General features: G+C 38.9%; 1 protein-coding gene across 2 annotated transcripts; it reads right to left on the bottom strand.

The window, feature by feature from the left end:
- On the bottom strand, positions 1-25,564 carry LOC18428800 (P-loop containing nucleoside triphosphate hydrolases superfamily protein). Of its 2 annotated transcripts, XM_088856395.1 has the most exons (20): positions 25,255-25,564; positions 22,884-23,025; positions 22,055-22,201; positions 21,809-21,899; positions 21,234-21,352; positions 20,719-20,909; positions 20,097-20,307; positions 19,291-19,531; positions 18,354-18,802; positions 17,514-17,598; positions 16,802-17,013; positions 15,193-15,548; positions 14,531-14,627; positions 14,192-14,410; positions 13,822-14,061; positions 12,397-12,606; positions 11,768-12,007; positions 11,073-11,276; positions 10,712-10,888; positions 1-413 (listed from the first exon to the last, which is right to left on the bottom strand). In XM_088856395.1, the coding sequence occupies exons 2-19, from the start codon at positions 23,010-23,012 to the stop codon at positions 10,727-10,729; spliced, it is 3,603 nt and encodes a 1,200-aa protein (XP_088712521.1). In that variant the 5' UTR covers positions 23,013-23,025; positions 25,255-25,564; the 3' UTR covers positions 1-413; positions 10,712-10,726. The 2 variants fall into 2 exon arrangements, with proteins under 2 accessions (XP_088712521.1, XP_006838161.3); XM_006838098.4 differs by lacking the exon at positions 1-413 and having other exon boundaries at positions 10,534-10,888.
- Between the last annotated feature and the right edge of the window lie 1,761 nt (positions 25,565-27,325).

Here is a 27,325-nt window from a genome sequence, read left to right as displayed (position 1 = left end):
TTTCTAAACTCTGGATGAAAATTGCTCAAGAAATCCATATACAAGGCCTCAAAAATTGTTATACAATTTTCTCATACACTGCTTTTCCATGCTAAGGTGAAAAACGAATTCAACTGCTCCATGAACTGCTGACTGCAATCCAACATGGGGAAAATTGATGTTTGGCTATCTAAATTAAAGAATAAAAAACAAACCGAAACAAAGAACACATAAATCACACAGGATTTTGAAGGCAACAATTAGCCCGAATACTTGCATTGAAACCCTAGCTTTTCAAATTGCAGTGCTCTTCGAATGCTTATCTTTCAAGGGCTTCTTTGCCAGAAATAATAAGTTAAAAGCTCCCATTATACAAAGAGTTTTGCAGCCTGAGTGTGTTACCACATAGGAATAGGGATCGGACTCGCGGGTGCCTGCAAAAAGATCCATAATTTCAATTGAGTTCTCCATCGGATTTTTCGGTTGGATTTTGTAATCATAATTTTCAATAAAATTGTAACTGAATCTGTTGCTAAGGATGTGCAATTGCCTCAATTATAACTCAACTTGCAAGTAATGAAAAAAGACAATATCAAAACGTTCTAACAAATAATTCAGTTTTTTTGGAAATCTTAAGATACATGTAAAGTATCTCCAACATCAAGAGATTCTCTTTCCCAAATTTTTTTCTCTTTCCCACTTTTTATTCCAGCAAATTGTTGAAACTATAATCTATGCTCAAATGCATCTTCAATTTTGCAAGGACCATTGAGGATATGAAGCCACAAGAAATATATGGATTACTATGAGAAAGTACCACTAAAATGGAAAACCACATGAAAAAATCATTAAGTTGGTCAAATCAACCAATTCAGCATTAGACTGGATACTTTATAATGTTCTCTTCATTAGAATATCTCCTCAATTTTATTAAAATATCTCCTCTCAGAAGTTTGAAGCTCCCTGCGTTAACTACCCCAAATCGTCCGAGAAATCGATTCTCACGTTTTCTCTCCCGTCCGAGAAATCGATTCTCACGTTTTCTCTCCCTTCTCTAAAATTCCATTTTTGAGGCTTTCTAGTCTCTCATCAGGTCAAATTCCTTGCAATGACCTCTGCAACGTCCATCATCCCTATCCCTGCTCCATCTGTTGCCAATCTCGCCGAATAGTACAAGACCTCCCTCATTGGCGTTTTCCACCCTCAATGAAACGATTGTAATGACATAGAGAGATGGGCGAAGGAAGTCTATAAGGTACTAGGTATCAAGTGCCGACCACTCTCTAATAGGTTTTTTCTGTTTTCCTTCCCCTCAGCTACCTCTGCAAACTCTGCTCTGAATAGCTCTACCGCGTTTTCGTTCAAGGGTGCCTCTCTTCTTCTCTCCAAATGGTCTGTTGACATCGGCGCTTTCTGTTCTTAGAAATTTTGGGTCACAGCCTCAGACATCCCTCTTCACTCATGGTGTCTGAACACCTTCAAATCCATTAGCAATGCCTACGGCTCCTTCGTCGTTGTTCACTAGAAATCCATGGAAAGTTTACCACTGGGATCCCTACGTCTAATTGTAGACGCCCTAGACCTTCAGAGTATCTCTACTATCCTCTGGCTTGAGGTGGTCGGATCGTCGAAAACTTTTATAGGATTTTCTTATCCTGGTTAGTGGCTTCTCCTCCATCGACTCACTTTGTCTCCTAGCATGCTCATGGATCGGAAGTATCCTCGTTTAACCGCTCTCCTTCCTTCTCCCCTGAGAAATAGAACTAGTGGACCCTTGTATCACGGAACAGACAGCCCCGCAAATTCCATAAGTTTCAACCACCCTATAGAGGCCACCATCGTAATCATGAACCTCCCTTCCATCCACCCATTGCCTCTCCGTCTCACCCTTCTCCCCCTCAGCTTTCTGACCGTCGTCATCAGCTACCACCACCTCCACCACTTCCTACCCCACCACCACACCCACCCCCACCTCTGCCTTCGTCTCCTCCTCTGCCGACCCTGGCTCCCTAGGCCCTGCTCGCAGGTGCCTTTGGAATGGCGTCTGTGACCGTTGACTGTACTGCCACGTGCCTCATGCAGATGGAAGCGGGTCGGGTACGTCCCACCAAACTGCCCCATGTCAGCTTTCTAGAACTGACACGACCCGATTGCCGCTGCCTTTTGCCCTGCCCACATTGTCCACCATATTGCCTTGAGACCACGCGTCCTCATCTTCACGTGCTTCATAGCCCCCCATACCCTCACCGTCGATGCAGGCCATTTGTACAACATACCCACCCAAGATCTCCACACATGTACCCCCTGCTTCCCATCCCGAGAAGGTTTTGCCTCTTACCTCCCATCACCCTACATTCATTCGATTTCGCTCCCTGCCGCAATCCCTTCATCTTCATCTCCCCGAGGGGCTATCCCCATCCTACATCTCCACCGTCACCACCGCCATCAACACATACCATCCCGTCAGCTCTGCATCATCATCATTCCCCCCTGCAACCTCGTCGTGCATGTCCGCTCCTCTTCCTTTGGTTTCCCTCTTATCACCGTTGGATCAACGCGATGCCTCAACTCCCGCCTCCGATATATTACCTCCTCTCATTGACCTTCACTCTGACTGGGAAGCATACCAGGGGACCCTTCAAACATCCCGACAGGAGTCTATTACAACCAGAGTTCCGGCAGCAGAAATCTCTTCGGAAATTATGGACCACAGCAACTTGGTTATTACGCCTGTGCTTATAGGCATCCCGACTGACCCCCTCAGTGGTGCGCCCTCTCTCTACCCCCATTCCAAACTACCTCGCCCAGTGTACTCCCCCTTACTTTTCCCTCTCTACCCCAACCCCATCCATACCCCTTTGCTACTCTTCTTCTCCCTTCTTTTTCGATTTCATACCTTCCAACCTACCCTAACGAAACACCCTTGCCCATAGTTTTCCCCTCTCTGCCACCCCCACCTGCTTTCTTGACTGTTCGTGGTTCCACCTCTTCACCGTCACCCCTCGCTTCCCCTCCGGTCACTCTATCTCCTGCTCCCCCTGTTTGCCTTATTTCACAACCGCCAGATAGCACTAAGGAATCTTTGGTCCTTGACCCAACCCCTTTTTCACCCAATCTGTCTTCCACATCTCAAGGAACCACTCCAGAGCAAGGCCCTAAGTTTTCACTGGCATCACCGTCCACCCCGCTTGCCGGGGATCCTTGTGGCTTCTCTTTGGGAATTTTTCGATCGACTGCGGCATATGGGCTACCTTTCCTGGTCTTGCTGGCATTCCCCTCTCCAATAGTCTCTTCTTCTTCTTACCTCTCAGACACCTCGCTCTCGGTCTACACAATGGGGGACCCCTTCTCCCCTTAGTGGACTCGGATTACGTCAATGGCATTGACCAGGGGCAAGGCCAAATTCAGGACGTCATGAAGGTTATGGGGTTCCCACACTCAGGACTCGACGGACTTTTCTAGGATTTCTTTAAGGCAGATTTGCAGCCTCGTGTTGGGGTAAGCAAGAAGGGATCTCATGAGTTGGCCAATCTGGCTTCTTCGGCTAATTACGACGGACCTTCCTCCTCTCTTCTCCCTTCCTCCCCCATTCTTCATCACCAATCGTCGAATGGGATTCTGGTGAGACGTTCCCTCAGGAACTCTCCTCTCTCTTGTGCCCCCCAATGTTAATCCTTTCTTGGAACCTCAGGGGGCTAGGTCAGGCCCAAAAGAAACAGGCAGTCAAAGACCTCTACTCTCGACATTAACCTCTATTTTGGCTCTCACCAAAACAAAATTACCCATTCCTACCCTTACACAAGTACGTCAAGTTTGGGGACACAGGCCCTGTCAATTGGCAGCACTAACTGCGGCGGGAGCTTCGGGGGGAATTTGGGTAATTTAGGACCCCACGACCCATTCTCTAGATTCCACCCATTTGGCCAGATTCTCTATCTCTATCCTCACGACTAGGATTCCGGATGGACTTCACTAGAAATTCTTCGCGGTCTACCGGCCTAATGCAGATGCAGATAGACCCGCCTTGTGGGAAGAGTTGAACCTAGTAGCCCAGCTCCCTCACCAAGTGTGGTGCATCGACGGGGACTTCAACATTACTAGGTGGTCCCATGAGCGTAATTCCTCTTCAAGAATCACACCTGCCATGTTAGCTTTCTCAGACTTTGTAGCCCTCAACAGCCTAGTTGATTTACCCCCTCAATTTACTTGGTCCAACCATGCCACTAACCCCACGCTCTCTTAATTGGACAGATTCCTAATCTCTCTGGATTGGGAATCCACCTCCCTGGAACCCATTCTATCGCTCTCCCCAAACCCACTTCAGACCGTTGCCCTATTCTGCAAGAAACAAAGCTTGTTGACAGTGGCCCCAAACCCTTTAGATTTGAACTTACTTGGATAGAAGAACCTTCTTTCTTTAATCTTTTCCCGAGTTGGTGGCAGCCTCTTTCAGACCTAGTCGAAGGCTGGGTTGGCTTCAAGCTTCAGCGCAAACTACAGCTTTTGAAGGCTAACCTAAAAAACTGGAGCAGGGATCTTCCTGGCTTCCTCGGGTCACAGAATCCTCCACGCTTCAGGCTATCCAGTCCCTTAACCTTTTGGAAGAGTCCAAATCTCTTTCGAACCCTGAACTCCTTCAAAGGGATAACTTAAGGGTTCAGTACCAATCCCTCCTAAAGAAAGAGGAGATTTTTTGGTACCAAAGGTCAAGGATCAAGCGGTTGAAGGCTGGTGATCTCAACATCGGTTTCTTCCATAAAACAACAAACTGCAGGTGCAGAGACAACTACATATCACATCTCACCGATGGGAACAACGTACTTGATCGATCCTCCGACATCGAGCAAGCCATCCTTGGCTACTTCAACGAACTTTTCTCTGCTCTCCCTAGTCCTCGACCTCCCATGGGGGTCTTTCGAATAAAGCTTCTTGGTTAGAAAGGCCGTTCTCTAAACCAGAAATAGTAGCTATCATTTTTTATTTGGATTCAGATAGAGCCCCTGGACCCGATGGCTTCCCCATCGCCCCCTTCAAATTGTTTTGGTCCTCTTTTAGAGAAGACTTCCTAAACTTCTTCAATGAATTCCATTCCAAGGGGGTAATACATAGGGCCATGAACGTAACCTTCATCTCACTTATTGCAAAAATGGAAGGTGCTACCCAACTCAAAGACTTTCGCCCAATCAGCATATTGAACTCCACCTATAAAATCCTAGCCAAAGTTTTAGCCTCTCGGCTGAAAGAGGTCCTGCACCTTGTTATAACCCCCACTCAAAGTGCATTTATCAAAGATCGTCAGATCCGGGATGGGGCCCTTGTGGCCCATGAATGCATCCACTCAAGACATTTGGTCAAGGCACCTGACATTGTAGCCAAACTTGATTGGGAAAAGGCTTACAACCATGTAGACTGGGATCTACTAGAAGAAACTCAATCTAGGATGGGTTTTGGTATTAGAGGCTCTGGATGAGAGCTTGCTACTCCCATCCATAGTTCTCTATAATCATTAATGGAACCCCCAAAGGTTATTTCCCTTCTACTAGAGGGCTCAGACAGGGAGATCCCCTCTCTCCCTTCCTCTTTGCTATAGAGGCTTAGCATATCAATTTCAAGAATGTACTCAGCAGGACGCCTGCATGGCTTCTCAATTGGTCCTCAGGCCCCCATGGTAACCCACTTACAATACACATACAACACTTTGGTCTTCTGCAATGCTGACCATGCTGAAATCAGAAACCTCTTCCTATTCCTCAGGTGCGTTGACTTTGCAATTGGCTTCAAGTCAATTTCGATAAAACCAAGACGATGGGGGTCAATATTGATTATAACACCCTCTCGGACTTCGCCTTCAGCTGGGGCTGTGGGGTAGAAACTCCGCAATCTAAATACCTAGGCCTACCTCTTTGCTTAGGCAAACCTAAACAAAGCCTCTGGTCCCATATAGTAGACAAGGTGAATCGCAGACTAGCCGGTTGGAAAGGGCAATTACTCTCTTCGGGAGGAAGATCAACTTTAATCAAAGCCACTCTTGCCAACATTACGGTATACCAAATGTCTATCTTGCACATGCCCGTAGCTGTTTGCTCCAGAATTGAACAATTGATGCGGAGATTTTTCTGGTCTAGCGATGACTCAAGTAATAAACTCCATTTGATTGCCTAGGATAAACTTCATCAGACCAAGAAAAGAGGAGGCCTGGGAGTCAAGAATCTCATAACTCAAAATACGGCATTGCTGGGTAAATGGTGCTGGAGACTGTCTACTTTAAACAATCAATTGTGGATCGAGATCCTTAGACACAAATACCATCTCCTGAATTCTCCTTGGCTGCCACACTTCAGAACAAACCAGAGGTCATCTGGTATTTGGAGGTTTATTTGCTCAGCTTTCTTTGCCTTCAAATCTCGCAAAAGATTTCACCCAAGAGAAGGCAATCACATCCTTTTTTGGCATGACCTTTGACTGGGTCATACTCCTATTAGGTATAGATTCCCTTAGCTTTTTTCTCTGGCCAGAAATCAAGAGGCTACGGTAGCCCAAGAAATGCTTCCAGTAGGTTCATCTCGCTCTTGGAACCCTGTTTTTAGAAGACCTCTCACGGAACTAGAAATTGGAAACTTTGCCACCTTGTGTTCTGAACTTCAATCTTGCTTCCTCTCCCCATCGGGTCAAGATCGAATTATGTGGTCTCCGTCCCCGAGGAGAACCTGCTTCGTCTCCTCTTTCTATCACAGTCTCTCCCCCACCAACTTTCCCTCTAGCTCCTAATGCTGTTGCAGCCAAAGCATGGATTTCCTTCACCCCACCCAAAATCAAAATCTCCATGTGGTTGGCCTTCTCCCAAAGAGTCCTCACTGTTGATCAGTTGCAAAGAAGAGGGATCCGAATTCCTAATCGATGTGTCATGTGCCTCGAAGCTGTAAAGACCAATGACCATCTACTGCTCCACTGTCCATTTGCCTTTAACATTTGGACCTCCATGCTCAATCTGTTCAAGGTGCAATGGGTGCTACCAGAAGAGGTGACTTCCATCCTCAAGCGCAACAACAGAATTTTCAGGGGGGAATTCTCAACCTGCTACAAAGTTTTCAATAAGCTCAAGTCTATGGCAATTTTTTGGGTGACCAATCATCAGTGTTTCAAAGGAGTTGCTGCCTCGGCTTGCAGCGAAGATTGGACAAATATCCTTCAACTCCATCAATCGTGCCTGCAAAGGGCTTCCTGATGGAAACCCCCTCCTCCGGGCATCCTAAAACTCAATTTTGACGGGTGCTCTCTTGGTAACCCCGGGCCGTCAGGGATAGGAGCAATTCTTAGAGACCACCTCAGTACTACTGTGGCTACAACTTCTAAACACATTGGCCACTACGACTCAACGGAGGCTGAAGCACTAGCTCTCCTGGAAGGTCTCAAACTCACACAACCCTTACAACTGCAATTGCTTGCAATGGAGGGAGATTCCAAGAACACCATCACCTGAGCACAATCTCTTTCTTCCTCACCCCCTCCTTGGTTTCTGACACACGTCTTTGACGAGGTTGACAATCTTTGCAAGAATATGTCCGTCGCATGGATGCATACTTGGAGGGAAGGAAATCAGGACGCTGACACCCTGGCTAAAGAAGCAGCGGCAATAGCTAACGTTTAGATCTTATGTTTTGGCTTTTTGGCCTTTCATTGCATTTTGCGAATCAACCTGTTTTCCTAGGTCGTTGTGCCACACTGTAACCTCTTAAAAGAGGATTTTGATTCTGCTTTTTGCCTCCTTGAGTATCCTCACTTGTGGATTGCCAAGGATTCTTGTAATTTTCTCTCACATATATTAAAGGTTAACATTATAAAAAAAAAAAAGGCCAAAAGTGCCCCTAATTTGGGTCCTAACATTAAACAAGTAGGGCCATTAAAGTAATTTTTTTCATTAGAAATCCTTGTTTTGGGTTCTTAACCTTAAATTTGACTTTAGCCACTTAAGTAAACCCAAATTACTGAAATGCCCCAAGTTAAGGGTTCCAAAATCTAAACAAGGGCAATTATGGCATTTCTAAAATATTATTTTTTAGGAGGTAGCTATGTGAAGGGATCTCATAGTAAACCACTCTAATATTAAATTTGTTGATTTGGCCACCTTAATGATTTTCTCAAGTAGTTTGACCATTTAGTTATATTTTCCTATATATTTAAGAAATGAAGCTTACGTAATCTCTTTCATATTTCTTTAATAGAAAATAATAGTTTTCGTTTCTTTTATTTTTTTTCTCGTTTTCGTATTAATCTTATTTTTACAATTCAGTTCCTTTTCGTAAATCTTTAGTTTTACTCAAGAATTTCTAGAGAAAAACCAAAACTTTGAAATCTCTTGAGAAATAGCCTCCTAGAACCTTCCTTTATGATTGGCATGACATTATATCAAAAAGTGTGTTAGTTATGGTTGTTGGAAATGCATGTGATTCCAATCATTTCAGGAACATGAATCATGAAATCGCGATTGACCACAAAGTCAAAATTGTAGTTCATAAAATGCATATCACATGAAGTGAGATTTGTTTTGAAATTGATATCACATGAAGTGAGATTTGTTTTGAAATTGATATCACATGAAATGAGATTCTTACCATTTATGAATCACATCCTGATCCAACGGGAATCGATGTGTTGACACCGTTTCGAGTATCATCGATCAAAACTGTCATCCGCAAACAATATGCACTACGGTACCTCATCTTGTAAGTGCATAGTTAAGTTGTCCATAGCTAAGACAAAAAGGTATAGGCTCAATGCTAACCCCTGATGCAGGCCAATTGTCACTGAAAATTCACTCATCTCTCCACTAGTTGTTCATACACTTGTTAGTGCTCCCCTATACATATCTCCCACCTTTTGAGACTCCTTTTTCTTTCAGCACCCACCACATCAAATCTCTAAGCACAGCTTTCTCTAAATCAATAACGACCATGTGGAGGTTTTTTCCCTGTCATAAATTTCTCAATCATTTTCCTAAGCAGGAATATAGCCTCGGTTGTTGACTTCCTTGACATAAAACCGAATTGGTTTTTTGATACACTCGTTTCATACCTTAGTCATTGCTCAATCACTCTCTCCCACAGCTTCATAATGTGGCTCAAAAGTTTGGTCCCTCGATAGTTCGGATAATTCTGTATCCCATTTATTCTTGTAAATAGGTACCCCAATACTTTTCCTCCATTTGTTTGGCATTTTCTTTATTCTCAACACCTTATTGAACAGCTTGGTAAACCAGTCAATGCCAATCTCCCCCATGCACTTCCAAACCTGTCGGAATACCATCTGGTTCCAATGCCTTTCCTATCTACATCCTCTTCACAGCTTCTTCCACTTTTGATATTCTAATCCTACGAATGTATCTATGACCTCTGCCCTCATTTATACTAACGGTTCCTTCTACAACTATGTTCCCATTGTGTTCGACATATAATAATTTTTTAAAATAAACCCTCCAACTTTCATTGACCTCATCATCCTTCACCAAAACCCTTTGATCGTTACTCTTAATGAATTTAATATAGTTTAAATCCCTATACTTTTTCTCTCTCATTTTTGCTAATTTGAGGATATCTATTTCACCTTTTCTTGTTCCCAGTTTATTGTATAGATTATCATATGCCTTAAGTTTAACCTTACTATTTGTTTAACATTTTTCTCAGCCTTTTATATTCTTTTAAGTTTTGATCATTTTTATTATATTGCAACGTTGTATAACATGATAGTTTTCCACTAATGGCCTTCTGAACCTCATCACTTCACCACCAAGTTTCCTTCTCGGAATTTTTTCTCTATAGATTCTCCTAAAACCCAAAAGGCAAAAGGCAAAAGACTAGAGGTTTTATTTTATTTATAAGCAAGAATTCCCCAGTATTGAACTCCATATATTGAGTATGTTTACCTAGGACTCCCCTATCATCAGAATCAATGTCTTAACAGCCCTCCCGTAATTTTGGCGTCAATATATTGAGTGCCTTTTATCACAATTCCCCACAAATATTGGAAATAAGGTCGACTACCCTTACTTAAGTACTTTCCTAGAGTTTATAGATAGAATAGTGAAAATAAAATTACTTTATTTATTAATAATATATTTTAAAAATAAGACATTTATCAGAAATTCTTGAAATTTAGGAATGATGTAAATTAGAATTTGTTGACACCCATAGAGTTTTTAGATACTCATCATGTATTAATTAGTAAAAAGTTTTAGGTACCAAAACTTTTAAATGGTGTTTAAAAAATTCCAAAGCGGATAAGGCTTGGATGATGATGTTGATGATGATGTTGATGATGATGTTAAAAAATTCCAAAGCATTCCATAGAATTATGGCAATCATTTTGATGTGGTGGATCTAAATTCCAAATATCTCTTATTATTATTCTTAAAAATTAGAAGCGAGGTCTCATATTGGTTGAATCACAGTCTTGTGCACCTATGAATAACAAAATTTGGTGGTGGAATCTAGATCCAAAGATATCATAATGAGATTCAGAAAATGTGGAATCATGATTCCTAACTTCCAGGAATCGGGATTTATGGAAATTCCTTCATAGAAATGCAGGATGGTGATTCCGAACTGGAATAGCTACATAGCGACGACGATTCTGGTAACTATAGCATAGATCATGATATACAAGTGAAAATACCTCGTCTAGAAAGTTCCTAGAACAAACTCTTAGAACATAAAAGGCTCAAAACCCATGCTTTTACCTCAAGAAAAGAAAACTACTCGAGTCTTTGTCGAGTTTGTTTCTTTTGTTTATCTTCCTTAAGATACCGCTGCTTCCTGTCTTCTCGTTGCCTCTTCTGACTCAGCTGCTCATCTTTTGCCTTCTTTGCCTCAAATGCTTTTCTTTTCTCCTCATTCTTGAGCTTGCGCCTCTTTATCTGCAAAATATACACAAAGATAGCAAGAGATTTAGACCTAAATCCGTTAGTATGCAACATCTTTTCCAAGTGGAATCCCATCCCATCCAGTGAGCCCATACCAATTTAATAGTACGACTGGAACAAACCTAAGGGTCCGGCATTATTTATCTTAGAATCAAGATAGGGATTGAGTTGTGGATACCTTTTCAGATCTGATCAATTGCAAGTGCTGGACAAGAGCGTGAACTTTCCTTTCATGAGGCTCCATAACCACCGCTCGGAGGCTTTCAAGTGATTGACGCTTTTGTTTTGGGGTATCCTTTGGCTTTGAAGCAAATGGAAGAGCGGCTTGCAAGGCCGTGGGAATCTTCAAGGGGTTGAACTTCTTTGGTTTTCGCTCAATTGGCTGTACACAAGGATAACATTAACATTGTCAGTGCCAGGGGAAAAATAAGAGAATTAAGTTAAATAACTAAAATAACAATATGAAATGCATGATTGAAGGGCACGCATTTTAGAGAATCAAATCCTTCAAATGCCATCACCAACCCAAAGAACCAATCCCAAAAATAAGATTACTAGGCCACAATAGAAGTTTTCATATCCAAGTACAAAAAACTACAAATGCATTATAAATGAAAATATTCGGCATTCATGCACTTCCAAATATTGACACTTCATCAGGATTAAATGAATGCCGATATTTTAATTAATCATTTTTAAACAGTCAGATTAAGTAATCACACACTGAAAAATGTGTTTTTGTGTGGATAAAGCAAACTTTTGGATGATATTGAAAAGGAGATCACAAGCCAATTTATAGTTGAGATAAGATGATCTTCAAATCGACGAGTAAGTTTAAAATACAGAATGACAAAATAGGAGACAAAAACTGACCTTATAGAGAGAGTCCTTATTTAAAGCAACTGGAAGGTTGTGCTCTTTCCTTAATTCACCAACCGTCTTCATGCCTTTCCATGCACGGTCACGAGGTTGAAGGGCCGATGTCACTGGATTGAAGAAACGCGGTACATCTACTTGTGTCCAAGCACGAAGGAAAACAATATCACTCATCAGGATTTTGTCCTCAAATGTGCACCTTGCGCTTCCATCTTTACCTTGGCCTGCTTTCACAGCCTATATAGGAAAGAGTTACAAACAAAACAACAAAAATTGTTGGAATAAAAAAAAGATGTTCATTGTAAATTTCAAAATTGTTGAGGCAAGTCTGTCTATTATCAACCTTATGCGTTCGGCTCATGTATACATAGCAACAGGGTAAAGATACATTTTTCTAATACACCCATGTGATTAATAAGCAGTTCTTGCTGACATTATGATCAGGGATATTCTTTCTTGGCAAAGTCAAAATTGAAATCATCACAAACTTAATCAGAAAAAGGGATACAAGTATAAGTTTTCTGAATATTAGAATCAGTATCATGATTCTCTAAATTATGAAGCCATAGGACAGCTGCGAAAAGAAAATGTAGGCTAAGTTTATTTTCCTAGTTTATCATGCTTACCTTCTTCACTTGTCCTCTTATACCACTCACTGTCCGTATCGAAGCACCCTCAAACCTCGCCACCTCAAGAGCCGATGTAAACATGTCCTTGATAAATGCCGTATTCTTAAATATTTTGTAAGGGTAACCAACAAGCTTAATCTTCTTTACTATACGTGCAGCATGATTGAACTCTGATACAACTGCTGTTGCTGTTATCCGAAACAGATCCTGAAGACAAACTTACCCCATTAAGAGATCAATCAACATCAACCAAAACCCTCACCTGTTCTCTACTTCCCCAAAAATACTATATACCGAATTCGTCTTTACCCAACTTTGCACTGTTCATCAGGGCCCATTAATTTGGAAAGGATGCTTAAACAGACATGAAGGCAACGGTAAGCAAACAAAATCGGTAAAGACTGAAACAATGAACATCATTTAACCACAGTCACAAATCCCTAACATGTCAAATTTCAATATTCAAATACGTTCTATGTAAGAGTGGGAATTGGTTCAGGTTGACCCATGGATCTGACGGGCCAACCGGACTAGGACCGGGTCTGGACCCAGATTTTGGGTTGGGTTTGGGTCCATTTGACCTTGACTAGACCCCAATCGAGTCTGGGTCCTGGTCTAGCTTAGATCTTGTCATCGGTTCAAGTCCAGGTCATGTTCAACCAGACCCAACCCAAGATATATTAGTATAAATACACATTACTAATATTATTTTGTATATAGTTTTTATTTATAGACCCGGACCCGACTCGGGTCCGGGTTCGGGTCCAGGTTCAACTTCTAACTAGTTTGGGCAGGGTTCAGGTCAGGGACCCCACCTGATCCATTCCCACCCCTGGTTCTATGGATGACAAATATATAGATTTTTTGCTATGTTATTTAAAATGAAAGCAATCATAACTTGTTGCTTCAAGATGGCCTTAATTGGTATTGGGATGAAAGGTAAGTCTCAGTCCATAATCTCCCCCCCCTACCCTCATAGATCTATTTGTTATTTGTTTTATTGATAACTAAAGAAAAACAATAAAATCATGTCTCATGGTTCATCATTTTGATATAAAAAATTCAAGGGCAAGTCCCAGTACAACATTTACTAACTCTCTAATAATTTCCTTTCCTGAAGCACAAACTGAAAAAAGAAATAAAAAAAAAAAAAAAACAGTACCCAACTAGTCCAATTAAGACCCTCTAAGCTTCTAAGCCACCTGGAGTAGAAGAGACAGTAAGGATCAATCAAACAATCAACTTCTTATACATTTTTAGAAGTAAAGGAGACCAAATGTATCCTAAAAGCAACCTTACAAATGTCACATCCCCTCAAATTCCTTCCAAAAACAAATTCTTCATTGAATTCTTTTCCCAATTTTTTTAATTTTTTTTTTTAAAGGGTGAAAGTAACACATGGTTATGGCATATATTTAATACCTGATTTTCTGATAAGTTCTGAAAGGCAACAACCCCAGCATTTGGAGGTGCAAGAGGCCCCCAGAACATGGCAACACAGTGCATATGTTCTGGGGTGTACTTAAGCATGCGATGCCGGCCATTACGGTCCTCAATGGCATACACTGGCATTGTCTGGTAACGCCTCCAACCAATTGAAACAATAACAGGGTCCCTAGTCTTCAATACTTTCTTGTACCACCTATGACGTTTTAGTCGAACCTGAATAGACAAAATAATTAGTGAGAGAAGTCATTTCTGTTAACAAGCAATTAATATAAAGCAATAGTTAATATAAAAACAAAACTAAGACTTCATCCCCCAGGTTTTTTAGATGCAAATATAGTAAGACCTGCATATATCCAACATTTTCTTCACCAAGGCCGATCCCTCCAACAAGAATAGGGTGGCAAGGATCAAAATGTTCAACCATCTCATATTGAATCCCATGGACCTCCAATCTCAGGTATGATCCAGTTCTGAAACCCTCCATCTCAAGCCGAGTAACGTCATCAAGATCCTTCAGCTCAGCCAAGTTCCTCTGCTTTTGGAGTTCAATCTCTTCCTTCAGCTGCAAATAATAGTAGACAAGTAAAGATGCTTTCAGCAGTTCCAAGTAAACCCGTGATATCTAAGTAATTTTAATCTAAATCCTACAGTAAAACCATGCTCTGATTTTCAAGAAATTTACCTTGTCTAAAAAGCCACCATCTTGGCCTCCATTTCTATGAAATTGGGGATCCTTCTTGCCATCAGTTTCTTCATCCATTGGTTCAGATTCATCATATGTGGTTCAAAGCTAAGGTCTTATTAGAATACATTGCCAAATCTTTTTCTAAAAAGACAGAGAAGTTGAAGGACAATTTGAGTATCAGTTGGGACTCTCAAGCAAGTAAATTTTTCACTTTAAAACTTTTGGTTTTAACAGGAAAATGGGAGGAAATATTTCTGGAGAAAACAAAAATCCCTATGCTAAACATAAACTTCATTTCCCTGACAGTTTATGTAACACATCTTTGGCAAATATGCCAACTATATTTTGTATGAAAATACAAAATCTTTATTTGAACATACAATTTTTAATATGAAAAATAACTTACTTGCATATATTAAAAAATATATACAGAAGTAAGGTCTCATAATATTGAACAAATTACATTGTTCTCAAATCTCACAATACTTTCACAAAACTAGAGAGAGAGAGAGAGAGAGAGAGAGAGAGAGAGAATTATCTATACGTTTGAGACAAGTCAAATATGTCTGCAATATACCCTTCCACTATTGCAGATTTATAAGTAGAACTTATCAAAAGCTTCCAAACAGCAGTAAGAGAATGTTAAGGGAAAAGGATATTGAGCATCAAATTTTGCTCGAAGAGCAAGCTTTTTAAGCCTTCGCTCCTCGTCTGCTAAATCACTCCCTTTTGAAACCTTTGCGTCCCCCTCCAGATTAAGAGTTTCTTGGCCATCATATTCCTCTCCGGTTTCCAAATCTTCAAAGTCTCCATAAATGGCAGCATCTTCATCACCACTTCCTTCCACTTCTTGACCCCTGCGAGCAGCTTTGGCCCAGTCTCCAGTGACAAAACGATCACGAATGGTTTCAATGATATCTTGGTTTGACCAGTCATCACGCAGCACCTGATCTGCACCTATTTTGGAGCAATCCTCGGCATTGAAGTTATCAACATCCATTCTCTCACTAGATTTCTGTAGATGAATAGTGTGTTGTCTTTTGATCAGCAAAGTCACATGCATCTTTAAAAATGACACAAAGGGAAGGGACATGTTGAAACTTCTGTCATGGAATAGGTCAGTTTTTGTTTGCAGGAGGGAGGTTCAGAACTAAGACTCTCCCCTACAAACCGAGTGTCTCACCATTAGGGGAAAGTAGCTGCTGAAACCCTAAACACTTGCTTCACCAAGAGGTAGGTCAGCATTTCCAGGGTCACTTTGCTTATAGTATAGTTTCCCATTACAATATCACATTTTGTATTCTAAGCAAATATAAAACAGCAACATGCTTAAAATGTGAATCCATCAAACACATTACTGCTGATGATGAGCAGCAAAATTTCTTCGGCGTGTTTGTTTGGCAGAAGTTTCGGCTTCAGAAGTCGAAACTTATGAAAGTATGTGCTCCATGGGGGGAGACGGAAGGAGCGGCTTCCTTTTTCCCATCTTTGGAACCGCCTCCATGGGGTGAGATCAAAGGAGCAGCTTTCATATTTCCCCCAATTTTCGGAACTATGGAGAAAGAAAAATGAAAGTGCCCCCCCCCCCCCCCCCCCCCCCCCACAAAAAAACAAAAAAAACAAAAACAAAAAACAAAAAACAAAAAAGAGCTAAAATGTTCGGAAGTTCCAAAACATATGCCAAACACACGCACCCTTCATATGCTCAAAATTTTGGCGAAGTCATGAATGAAATGCATAGGCTTTGTGGAAATATCAATATCATTTTGGTACCTTCCCTGTGATACGCAACAATCTATTCATGGTATTAATGCTAGAGACATTTGTCACTGTCCATTTTTTTTCCCTTCAATACATTTTATCACTTAGATTTCTTGAAATTTTTGTTAACTTTACCTTTTCTAGAAACATTATAACCCAATGTCTACAAGCAGTAGAAATTTGAATCCTAGTCTCGTATTTGACTGCTAATGACGGGCAACAATCCAGTCAATTCCTCTACCTCAGGAATTCAACCATTCAATTCATTTGCTATACTTATGTCCAGACCATTTTTTATTGGTACCAGTTATTTTTCTAATCATGGATGGATCAACCAACTCATCTGTTATGGTTCTTCAAAACTACTTCATAAGCCACCTCATAACTTAGCCATTTTGGTTTTTCAAAACGAATAAAGCCAGCTAGCTAACAACCTGCTAGTTATGATCAATGGCATGTCATCAATAAAAAAAAAATGACATTCCCATTCATAACTCTTGAATTTACCTTGTCACTGCTTTCTTTCGGTTTGAAGAATTCTTCATCCTCACTATCATCACTGTCACCACTCCCAAGTGATTCCTGAACAGTGTTTATTGATTTTGATGAATGCTTTCCATATACAAGTTGCATAAGGTTAGTAGTTTGTCTTGAAACTGCTCTAGAGACCAAGGTCTCTTTCCACTTGGATGCATTTCCGATCCCATCATCAGTTTGATCTAGAAAAAAAAGTCACCGAGAACAAACCAACCTCTTTCAATGCTGAAGGATTATTGAGGGGAAGAAAAAAAAAAGGAAAAGAAAAGATCCACATAAGAGAATAACAGCAAAAAATTTCAGCCCCACCACTAATCAATGCCATGAGTCATTCGGCAAACACCAAGTCTAACTAACTTCAAGACATTGAATTTGAACCATCAGTTTCACCTCCACTTTGCACTAAACTTATCTTTTTAATTTTCTGATCTATCATCAAGTTTGGTTTGCGACAAGATTGCCAAGGTATTGACTTAATGGACTGATAATCCATCCATTCAAAAAAGTTATGAACCAATGCAAAAAAAATAACTCCTGGAAAATAATTCGAAAAAAATTCAAAAACCATTAACGTGCATCTACCTAGAAAAATAATGGAAGAACCCCTTCACAAAACTAAGAAAACATGCAATTTTCATGAAACGCTGTTGAATACAACTGCACATGGACGTGAAGAATATACCTTCTGACTTCCAGTCATTTTCAGTCTCCTCTGGGTCATCTGAACCCACTGATAAATCGCTATCTACATCATCTTTATCTGAACCCTACCACAAGATGAACCATAGGAAGGTTACCCCTAAAGAAATGAGGACATAACTCAAATAAAGCACCATTTTAACAATTGTCAAGGAATTGAGTTAATATGACAAGCAAGTAAACAACCCAATGGAACTATTAACTTATTTACAATTTACAGCCCACAATATGTAGCAAGTGTTTCTTTCTTGTCTAATAAATTCTTATTAGGGAGAGTGTATCATTTTGTGCCATATTAAATTGCTAAGACAATTGTAAGCACAACTACAGGTGGGATGGCACAAGAATGAAAAAAGGACAGACATCTAGGCCTAAGGAAAAATCACAAAGGCACTATTGATATGAGTCCAAAAGATGGAAAGCAAGTAAAAAAGAAAAGGCACTATCAAATACTAAGGGTATTTTACTTCACGACGAAGGACCAGACTAGATGTTGTGCGGTGGGTAGGTTGTGGGAAACATGTATATATAATCTGTCAACAAACGAGCACATAAATTCCCAAATAAGAACTAATCACGAGTCTCATCCACCATGTTGTCTATTCATAGGTATCTAGATACTTCTAAAACAGAGAAAGTATGCGTCCTCATAATGAATTTCATCTTGGGAACTATAAAAGATCTCTATGAGACATGAAAACTATAAATTTTCACCACGATAGAGGAATATTCAAGATTTTGTTTGGTTATCAAAAAACAAAAAGAAGAATCTGCATTCTGAATGTTGAAGATCTAGTACAAGGATTGAAATGTAGTGAAATACCTGCCCTTCATCACTTGCAAAGACAGCTCTTCTTCTTAACCTTCCATTTTGGAACTCAGTTACTTCCTTTACGTCAGAGTTCAAAGCCTTAGCAGATCCCTCATCTCCTTCTGATGATTTGTTACTTTCATCATCAGACTCATCTGATTCATTTCCTTCAGTCTCCCTTCCGCCTTGCATGGTTTCTTTATTTAAAGCCTCCGTGACATTTGCCTGCTCAACATCATCTCCCTCCAAGGAGCTAGTTGATTCCTCACCATTCTCACTTTGAAAATAGAAGTTCTCAGATTCATTTTTCATGGTATTATTTGAATTGTACTGGACTTCTGATGAGATAGAAGGCTTCCTACTGAAAAGGTTAATGAAACTTTGTTCTAATTTCTCATTAATTGAGTATTTTGTTTTCTGAAGTGTTTTGACCAAGTCTTCACCAACATCACGGCCCCTTGCTGGAAAAAAGACAGGAGTACATGTACATAAAACACTATGTATAAGAAAGCAAAAAATAACGCAACAAACTATTTATTACACTGCAAACTTAGAATGCCAAACTATGTTAACTCAACATGGTTTGATCTTTTTTCCGTGTAATTGAACAAGATGGTGGTCAAATATCAGTTGAGCTAATGAAATTGTTAGATCCAAAAAAAATTAATTTAGGAGAACTACTACTCCAACCTCCTAAGAACATATACAGTCCAAAGTAACATCAGGAAAGATTGAACCACAATTTGTGTCTATGTAGGCCATTACAGACTCAGCACCTAGCAGATGCTTTGGACATTAGATTGTTAGAAGTAGTAAGAGACATGCACAGTATAAAGGGAAAGTATACCACAGCCTCATGGACTATGGAAAACACAGTCCAATGACTACATTTCTCCATGGTTCCTGACTACAATATACTTTCCCCAGCAACAACACACAGTGCTCATACCTTTGTTGGTAGCTGCTCCATCATCTCCATCAACTTTGGAAAATTGAACCATATGATCGTTTATGTTTATGTAAACAGCATCCTTGTCATAAAGAAGATCTCCAAGATCAGACATAGGTGCATAGAATAGCTTTTCTTTTTCACGCAAACCCTTTTTTTTGGCAACAGAAGGTAATGGGCAAGGATCAGCTAATGCTGTCACACTATCTAACTGGCAGTCCCCAACACCAGCAATATGGACCTAGATGGAATCGAATATCAGTTTGTGGGAATCACGAAGTATAAAAGCGAAACAAATTAACAGACAAGGAAATAAACAAGTTGTCACTGAAGAACATCTAATAATAGGCAATTATTAACAACACAATGCAAACCCTCCAAAAAGACTTTCTCATCATAGGCCACCATAAAATATAGGGTTACATTAACCAACTATGAGAAAAACATAAAAGGGCCATACTAAAAAGTTCGTGAAATAGTTCAGTAAGGTAAATCTCTGGTATCTCCATTAAGACATCTGCAATCATGGTCAAAGTGAAGATCAGCCATACCATGTAATCACCGAGAGAGTTCCCACCAACAATCGGCGGAATAAAACGTAACAAAAGCATAGACGCCTCCATAATTCATATGCATATGGAAAGTCAGGTCATCAACACAAGTACTTCAAGGTCAAGTGGTCAACAGTGTACTAAGATTATATGAACCACTGGCCACATATTTTGCATTTGTCACCACATTGCATTAAACAATTAGAGAAAATGCTAGGAAAACCGTCAAATCAAAAGTTTTGCATAAAAACTGACCTTTGTGCCTTTTTTTAAATTGCAACCACGCAAATAGCCATACAATGTTATGTTCCTGTCGCATTTGTTATCTGCATGGACTCTTTCTGGAGGGGTAACATCCTCAAAACGGTCTACCAATATGTAAGGATGTGAAGTTCTCCAAGACAAAGGATGAAACTTCATAACAGAAATAAACCTTGCAAGATTGTGAATTTCACGTTTGGGGTACCTGGAAAGGATGTTGTGCTAAATAAAGGACAGCGCACATTGAACACAATAAATTCGGAAAGGGAAAACGCATTTCATAATCCCATGAAGTGAAGAAAATCCACAAACAATCGTTGTCATTGCCACTTGTTGACATGGATGGTGATGGAGAGATGATGGGACCCACCATTGGGGTCATATCCTTCTCTGGTAGCCTCCACTCTCCCTCCATCTCCATCCATCATTTCAATGGACACTAATGACCCCAACTGCCAGTGGCTTCCACAATGTTTTGGATCATATTGCACTTTCCCTTTTGAGAAGGAGCAATATTTATTACAAATATTTGAATATGAATAGAGCAAGATGCTCACCATTAATGTGATAAAAAGCATGACAATATGTAGTCGATCAAATATATAAGGTCACTTACTTTCCATGAATAAGGCCTGATAAATAGAATAGCTTAGCCCCATCATATATCTCAGTCCAAAACCGGTGCTTGAGACGTTGCTTCGTTTTCCTCAATTTTTTTACATCTTTGAATTTATCAAGATGTGTGAGAACCCCCATAACCCTGGGGAAACCATGGACTTGCAATATATTAAGGAACTCAAAAGTTTCCTGCAAAAGCATGACACCCCAACCACAAAAATATAAGCTATTGACACACCTCTAGAAAACTTAGACTGGAACAACATAAAAGCAAAAAAAGGGACACAGGCTAGTTTTTACACCTCCTCTTTTAGTATCTACACCCATCCATACAATCCCACCATCCATTTTAACAGATAAATCTGATGGATCTGACTTGTACAAATAAGTACAGCTAATAGAAATTTGGCTGAAACCAGCCACCAAAAGGGATATTTATACTATAAAAAGAGAAGCAATGCATCACTGATCCGTATGTTTCGAATTCCAATAATTGCTAATTATGACACTCACCATCTCAAATCCGTAACTTCCATCAATAAGAAGTAGAGCAAGATCAGCAAACTTTGCAGCATCGATCATGCCATTTATATCATTTGGGCATTCCACAAATTGGACTCTCCGTTGCTTACCTAACACAAGAAATCAGGCAAGTGACCTAATTTAGCTAAAAGATGACCAGGACATCTCAGATCAAAGCCCAGATCATGAATGACACATAATTGCTTTTAAACAGTGGTATATCATAAGTTTTTAAGAACTACGCAAGGGGAAATAAACTATGATCAAATGTACTATGGCAACCCCAGTCCAATGCCATCATCACTGTCCAATTAAATGATGAATGGTGGAGGCTGGGAAGATAGGATGACCCACAAGAACGAGACCATCCACAATGGAGAGTCCTACTCTTCATTATCGTCCATCATTTCAATACATGATGGTGATGAACCAATGGGCCACAGCCTTCCAAAGTCCAATGGGTTATAGTACACATTTGTTGCTCCTACTTCCTCCACAATGAACTACACAACGTGGTAATCGTGAACAGAAGCTAGTTGAATTGTGCATCACGAATGACAATGAACCTGATACAATGGTGATTGGACCTCGAACATCAGATAAATTATGCTTGGTATAATGCTTTACAAGAGATTTTATCAACAGACTCTTCCCAACCTGTAATCAAACATACAGGTGCATTCTCATTAGCGGTTTTTTTAGGCCTAAAGCAATAGATGACCATCAAACCTTATAATTTACAAAGACAACAAGGTAGCATAAGACCAAGAAGAAGCGATGTAAAAGAAAAGAAAACCAAAAAAAATAATTACCTTTGGAGGACCATGCACCACGACAACGTAAGGAGCTGGTTCACCTGTAGAACGATCGATTACAGGAAGATGAAGCCTTCGTTGTTCTTTCTCTGATGCGTGAGATTGCAAACGTTTGGCCTTAACTGACGACCTAAAAGCAAATGCCTGACAATAACATAATTTATCAGATCCATAACGAAACTTCCTTCACTGATGACCAAAAGCAATATGTCATATAATATTTTTCAAAGGTCAGAACACAAAGGGTTGATGAAAGAGGTAAAAAAACTTCAGAAATAACAGGCTCAATGGCCCCCTCTATTCAAAAACCAGCCCAAATGACTTAAACAAGCCCAAGTAGATCGATTGGTGTATACCAACTTTTTACATCACATACCAATATACTCGTAAACTCGAGTTTTATTTTAATAAAATGCAGTTAACCAAAAAAAGGAGTTGTAGGCAAGCGGTGAGAGGTGGATGTCCATGGATGCTTATTGTACCCTGAACATGCTAGGCAATGCAATCTATGGAATTACCAAACAATGAAATTAAATATATTATTATAATTCTGTATAATTTTTATTTTTTAAAGTTGTTTATTTCTGTAAAGCCCAGCACCCCAAACAGCCAATCCATAAAAATAATCTACCATTATTAAACAAATGCAGACAATTCAAAATAATCTACATGTCCATGATGACAGCACAACACAACACAATCCCAAAACTCATAAGAGTGTGCACAATTTCAAAAAAAAAAAAGAATTTACCTGCATTGGAATTTGTATGTAAAATCCGTTTTATCATGCATAAAATTTTATTGCACACACTAACAAAAGACCGACCTTAGGATTGTGTTTTTCATTAGCAATCCCCCGCTTCTGCTTGTCCGATTTCTCTTTTTTTCTTGCAGAGGGACCCGATTGACGAGATCTGTGAGTCTTGTGTGTCTGCTCCTCAGAACCAACTGCCATTGCTCACACAATCCTGCAATTACAGCATGTAATGGCATAAAGAAAAGCTATTTATTTTTTTGCAGTAATGATTGGTGAACTAAAGCAATTTGATGTCAGCTTAACATGTTCGATGATAATGTGAACTTCTATAAATCCAAAATATATGAGAGAGATTGAGGTCTCTATTGTTGAAATTAAATATGGGTAACTGACAGTTTGGAGTCAATCCAAGTAATAACTATTTATTGATTTAGACATCCACCAGTATAGTTTTTGAAAATATCAGATCCCTATACCATGTACAAACTACTTAATTTAAACATCCTTCACTGCACTTTTTGGAGAAAAATATATCTCTGTGGTTTTTTAACCAAAAAAAGAATATAACACACTGATTGATGACGCAATGAGAAATATTGCCATTAAAATTTCAAATTGTATTTGTCTTAATTGAAATTTGATGGCATTTGTTGTTTGGGGGTGTGTAATTGACCCATTCGAACTACATTCGGAAACTTGTTCTTTGATTGTCCATTTTAAAATTATAATTCTATCTGTCTGTAATATCTGTGTAATGAAAATTGAAAATTTATCCAATCTGCTGCACAAACTATATTCAATTCTTACAGATGGTTTCTCTCTCTCTCAACTGCCACTTTTCTTACACACACGCCCCTTACAGCCAAATAATCATTTAAGATTATCAGGTGAAATATATAAGTGTGAAGTGCATCCACTAAACTAACAAAATACTACCAAAACAAAAACAAATAGGAACAAGAGGAAGTGCCTTTATATTAGGCATGTATAAGCAACATAGAGAAATACAAATGTATGGATAAAATAATGCCGAAAATATTTGATTAACAAAATAGAAAAGGAAAAGAAAAACAAATCATGCAGATTAATCCCTCTTGGAAATAAATAGGTCGAAGAGTATGGGGAGCATGTTCATTATGCTCTCTTGGGACATCTACTCGCTAATCCCAATCAAAGCCACTAAGAACCAACCACCCTGGTTTACTTTCTACCAATAGGCTTGAACTAAGACCTAGCCCATCCCCTCTATAATTCCAGTTTTTGGTCCCTCACCTCCTGGACAGACCACGACTAAATTTTGCGGATTAGCTAAGGGAACCCCAACTAGCAGCTTAGAGACAATGAATATAGACACAATTCCACCACAGAGGCTAACATTCACAAGAAAAAAAATGGTTCCATCTTTGAGACAAACCTTCTTCCACTTCTTGAGGGGGTGTTATTAGCTTTGCCGGCGAGTCCTTTGGGCACCTGGGTTTTCTCAATCTCCAATAAATTGTGTTCAAAGGAACACAAGTTACTCTAAATCTATCGTTTCTTATGCAATACTTGGAACGCACCCAATCAATATAAAAGGCCAACTGACTAGTTAACCAAGTGATGCTTTGATTCACCATTTTCAGAATTACTTCCAGTTGACTAAAAATATTTATCCTGGAAGATATCAACTCATACAAATATGTATGGCCATTGCCTTGATGACATTTTGGCATCTTGTTCCCATTTCTCTTTCAATCAAATTCATGTTTTTATCCAAAAAAGCGGAACACATTACACTCGCAACAAACAAACACCATTTAGATTTTATCAATTTCAAGAAGAATCTAAGGAAATGCAGGTACATGAAAATGAGAAGATTTAGATATGATGAGAGCTAGCATCCATAAAAGACATAATAGCATTATCTGTGGATTAGCTTCCATATGCAAAGCTTTAATTTTTTTATTTTTTTATTAGAAATAGGATAACGTTGAAGTTCTAACTTGATTAAAACTATTTTTTTCTTTTATGAGCTTGGATTAAACGTATTATTGTTCCACTCTGCTTACAACCCGTTCAACGGATCCATGTTAACAGTTCGACATCAATAAAAATCACAAGAAGCCATATATTGCACCACTAAAAGTCCCCAGAGAGAAGAGAATACGAAAGAAACAAAATGAACAGTTAGAATCCATCATTAAACCTAGCCAGGCCAATGTTAATAAGTCTTCAATCACCGGCACTCGTAAAAGCACATGAAATTTCATGGAGATGAGAGATAAAATCTAACAAAAAAACATTTTAAACAGCTACACGAGTTAAAATAGCAAATAATCACAACAGAAATTGAAACCCAAAATTTCCACTTCAACTAAACAACACAGAAACCCCATGTGAGAACATTGCCACGTAGACCAATATGTTACTGAGAAAAATAAGGAAACCACAAAGAACCTGCCTTCCTCTTATCTGTCTACTTCTTTCTTCCTCTGCTTCCCTTTCTTCGAGAGGAACTGCGGTGGGATGGTGAAGTAGGGGACAACAGGTTAGAGAGAGAGATAAAAGCTTTAAGAGAGAGAGATAAAAGCTTTAAGAGAGAGAGAGATAAAAGCTTTAAGAGAGAGAGAGAGGGTCAGAACTGGTTAGAGAGAGGGAGACCGGAGAGCCCGCGCCGGTTTTTTGCCCTTTCAAAAAAAGAATTGCAAGAAAGAGTCCGGCGTGGATTTTGACGGCGATCGACCGTCCAATTGAGAAAACAAAAAAGTTTTGATATGGCTGCAGCCCTGCCAAAAGAAGAAAATTGTTTTGTAGGAACCGCATTTCTACACTTGCGGTCCCTGTTATATAAAGCAAATAAGTGATCCATCTAAAAAGAATTAAAATCAATGATCCAAATGTTTTTTGAATAGAATTATAACTATTAATTTTTAATTTTTATTTATTTTTCATATCCTTAAAAATTAGGTCAAAAAAACTTATCTTAAAAATAGATGTTTAAAAGGTGACTCATTTTTACATGGATTCACACAAATCGTATCCGTCTCAAAACTCACCGCATTGAAAACCTTCAATAGATCATCTCGACCTTGATTATTATAATTATTAAAAAATAAATATAAAGTATAAAATAACTAAAGCGGCAGCCTATTTAACCTTCCATTCATTTAGACGGTGATGATCGGTTAAGATAAGTCAACAAGGTCTATTGATTTGGCCCACATCCTGAAGATGGAAAGTAGGGTTCAACGCAGTTGTTTTTGCCTTAGATCGAATCAATTAGGGCAATTTGGTTAGGGTTTAGCTTCGATGTAACTGGGACTTCAGAGATTTAGGGTTCAAAGTCAATGAGAAGGGGTTTAATGCAATGGTTTAAAAAACGGATCGGTGATCCGGATCGGGCTTCCAAAAAATCGATTTGAATCGACGAATCGGCGATCCGGATCGGGAATCGAGTGAATCGGTCGGAATAAAGCTTAAAAAAAATTCAAAAAAATTATTAAAATTCATTATAAATATTGTTTTTTAGGAAGTCAATAAAAAATGAGGGTACTCCATTAAGAATTTTCATGTTTTTGAATGAATATGCGAATATTGATATGTTCTTTCCCTGCATGAACCGCCATTCAGCATTTAATTTACAGTATTTCGTGCTCATCCCTACACTGTTGCTGTTGGGACTCGATATGTGAATAATATGGCTAGGATAGGGTGGCCTCAGAATCATCATCTCTCTTGTTTTCTCTTTGAATAATATGGATTAAAAAAAAAAAAACAAATTTTCAAAAAAATCGATCATGGATTAAAAAAAAAATCACAAATTTTCAAAAAATTCTATCATGGATTACAAAAAAAAATTCGACCATGGATTAAAAAAAAAAATCACAAATTTTCAAAAAATTCAATCATGGATTACATAAAATTCGATCATGGATTACATAAAATTCGATCATAGATTACATAAAATTCGATCATGGATTACAAAAAAAAACAAACAAAAAAAAACAAAAAATTCAATCGTGGATTACAAAAAAAGAAAAAAACAGTTCGATCATGGATTACAAAAAATTCAATCATGGATTACAAAAAACTCTATCATGGGTTACAAAAAAAGCAAAAAACAAAAAATTCAATCATGGATTACAAAAAAAAAAACAAACATTTCGATCATGGATTACAAAAAAAAAACAAACATTTCGATCATGTATTACAAAACATTCGATCATGGATTACAAAAAATTCTATCACGGGTTACAAAAAAAAAAAAAAAAACAAAAAAATAGATCATGGATTACAAGAAAAGAAAACAAACATTTCGATCATGGATTACAAAAAATTCTATTATGGGTTACAAAAAACCAAAAAATTCAATCATGGATTACAAAAAAACAAAAACAATTCGATCATGGATTACAAAAAAATTGATTAAGTATTACAAAAAAATCTATCATGGATTACAAAAAAAAAAAATAATAAAAAATAAAAAAATAAAAATAAAAATAAAAATAAAATCCGTACGGACTCGCCGATTC

Source organism: Amborella trichopoda, chromosome 13, assembly GCF_054954075.1.
Source record: "Amborella trichopoda isolate Santa Cruz 75 chromosome 13, AtrichopodaSantaCruz75HAP2 v2.0, whole genome shotgun sequence".
Lineage (NCBI taxonomy): Eukaryota > Viridiplantae > Streptophyta > Magnoliopsida > Amborellales > Amborellaceae > Amborella > Amborella trichopoda.
Note: the sequence above shows the minus strand (reverse complement) of the source record. Positions and strands in the feature narration are given on the sequence as shown.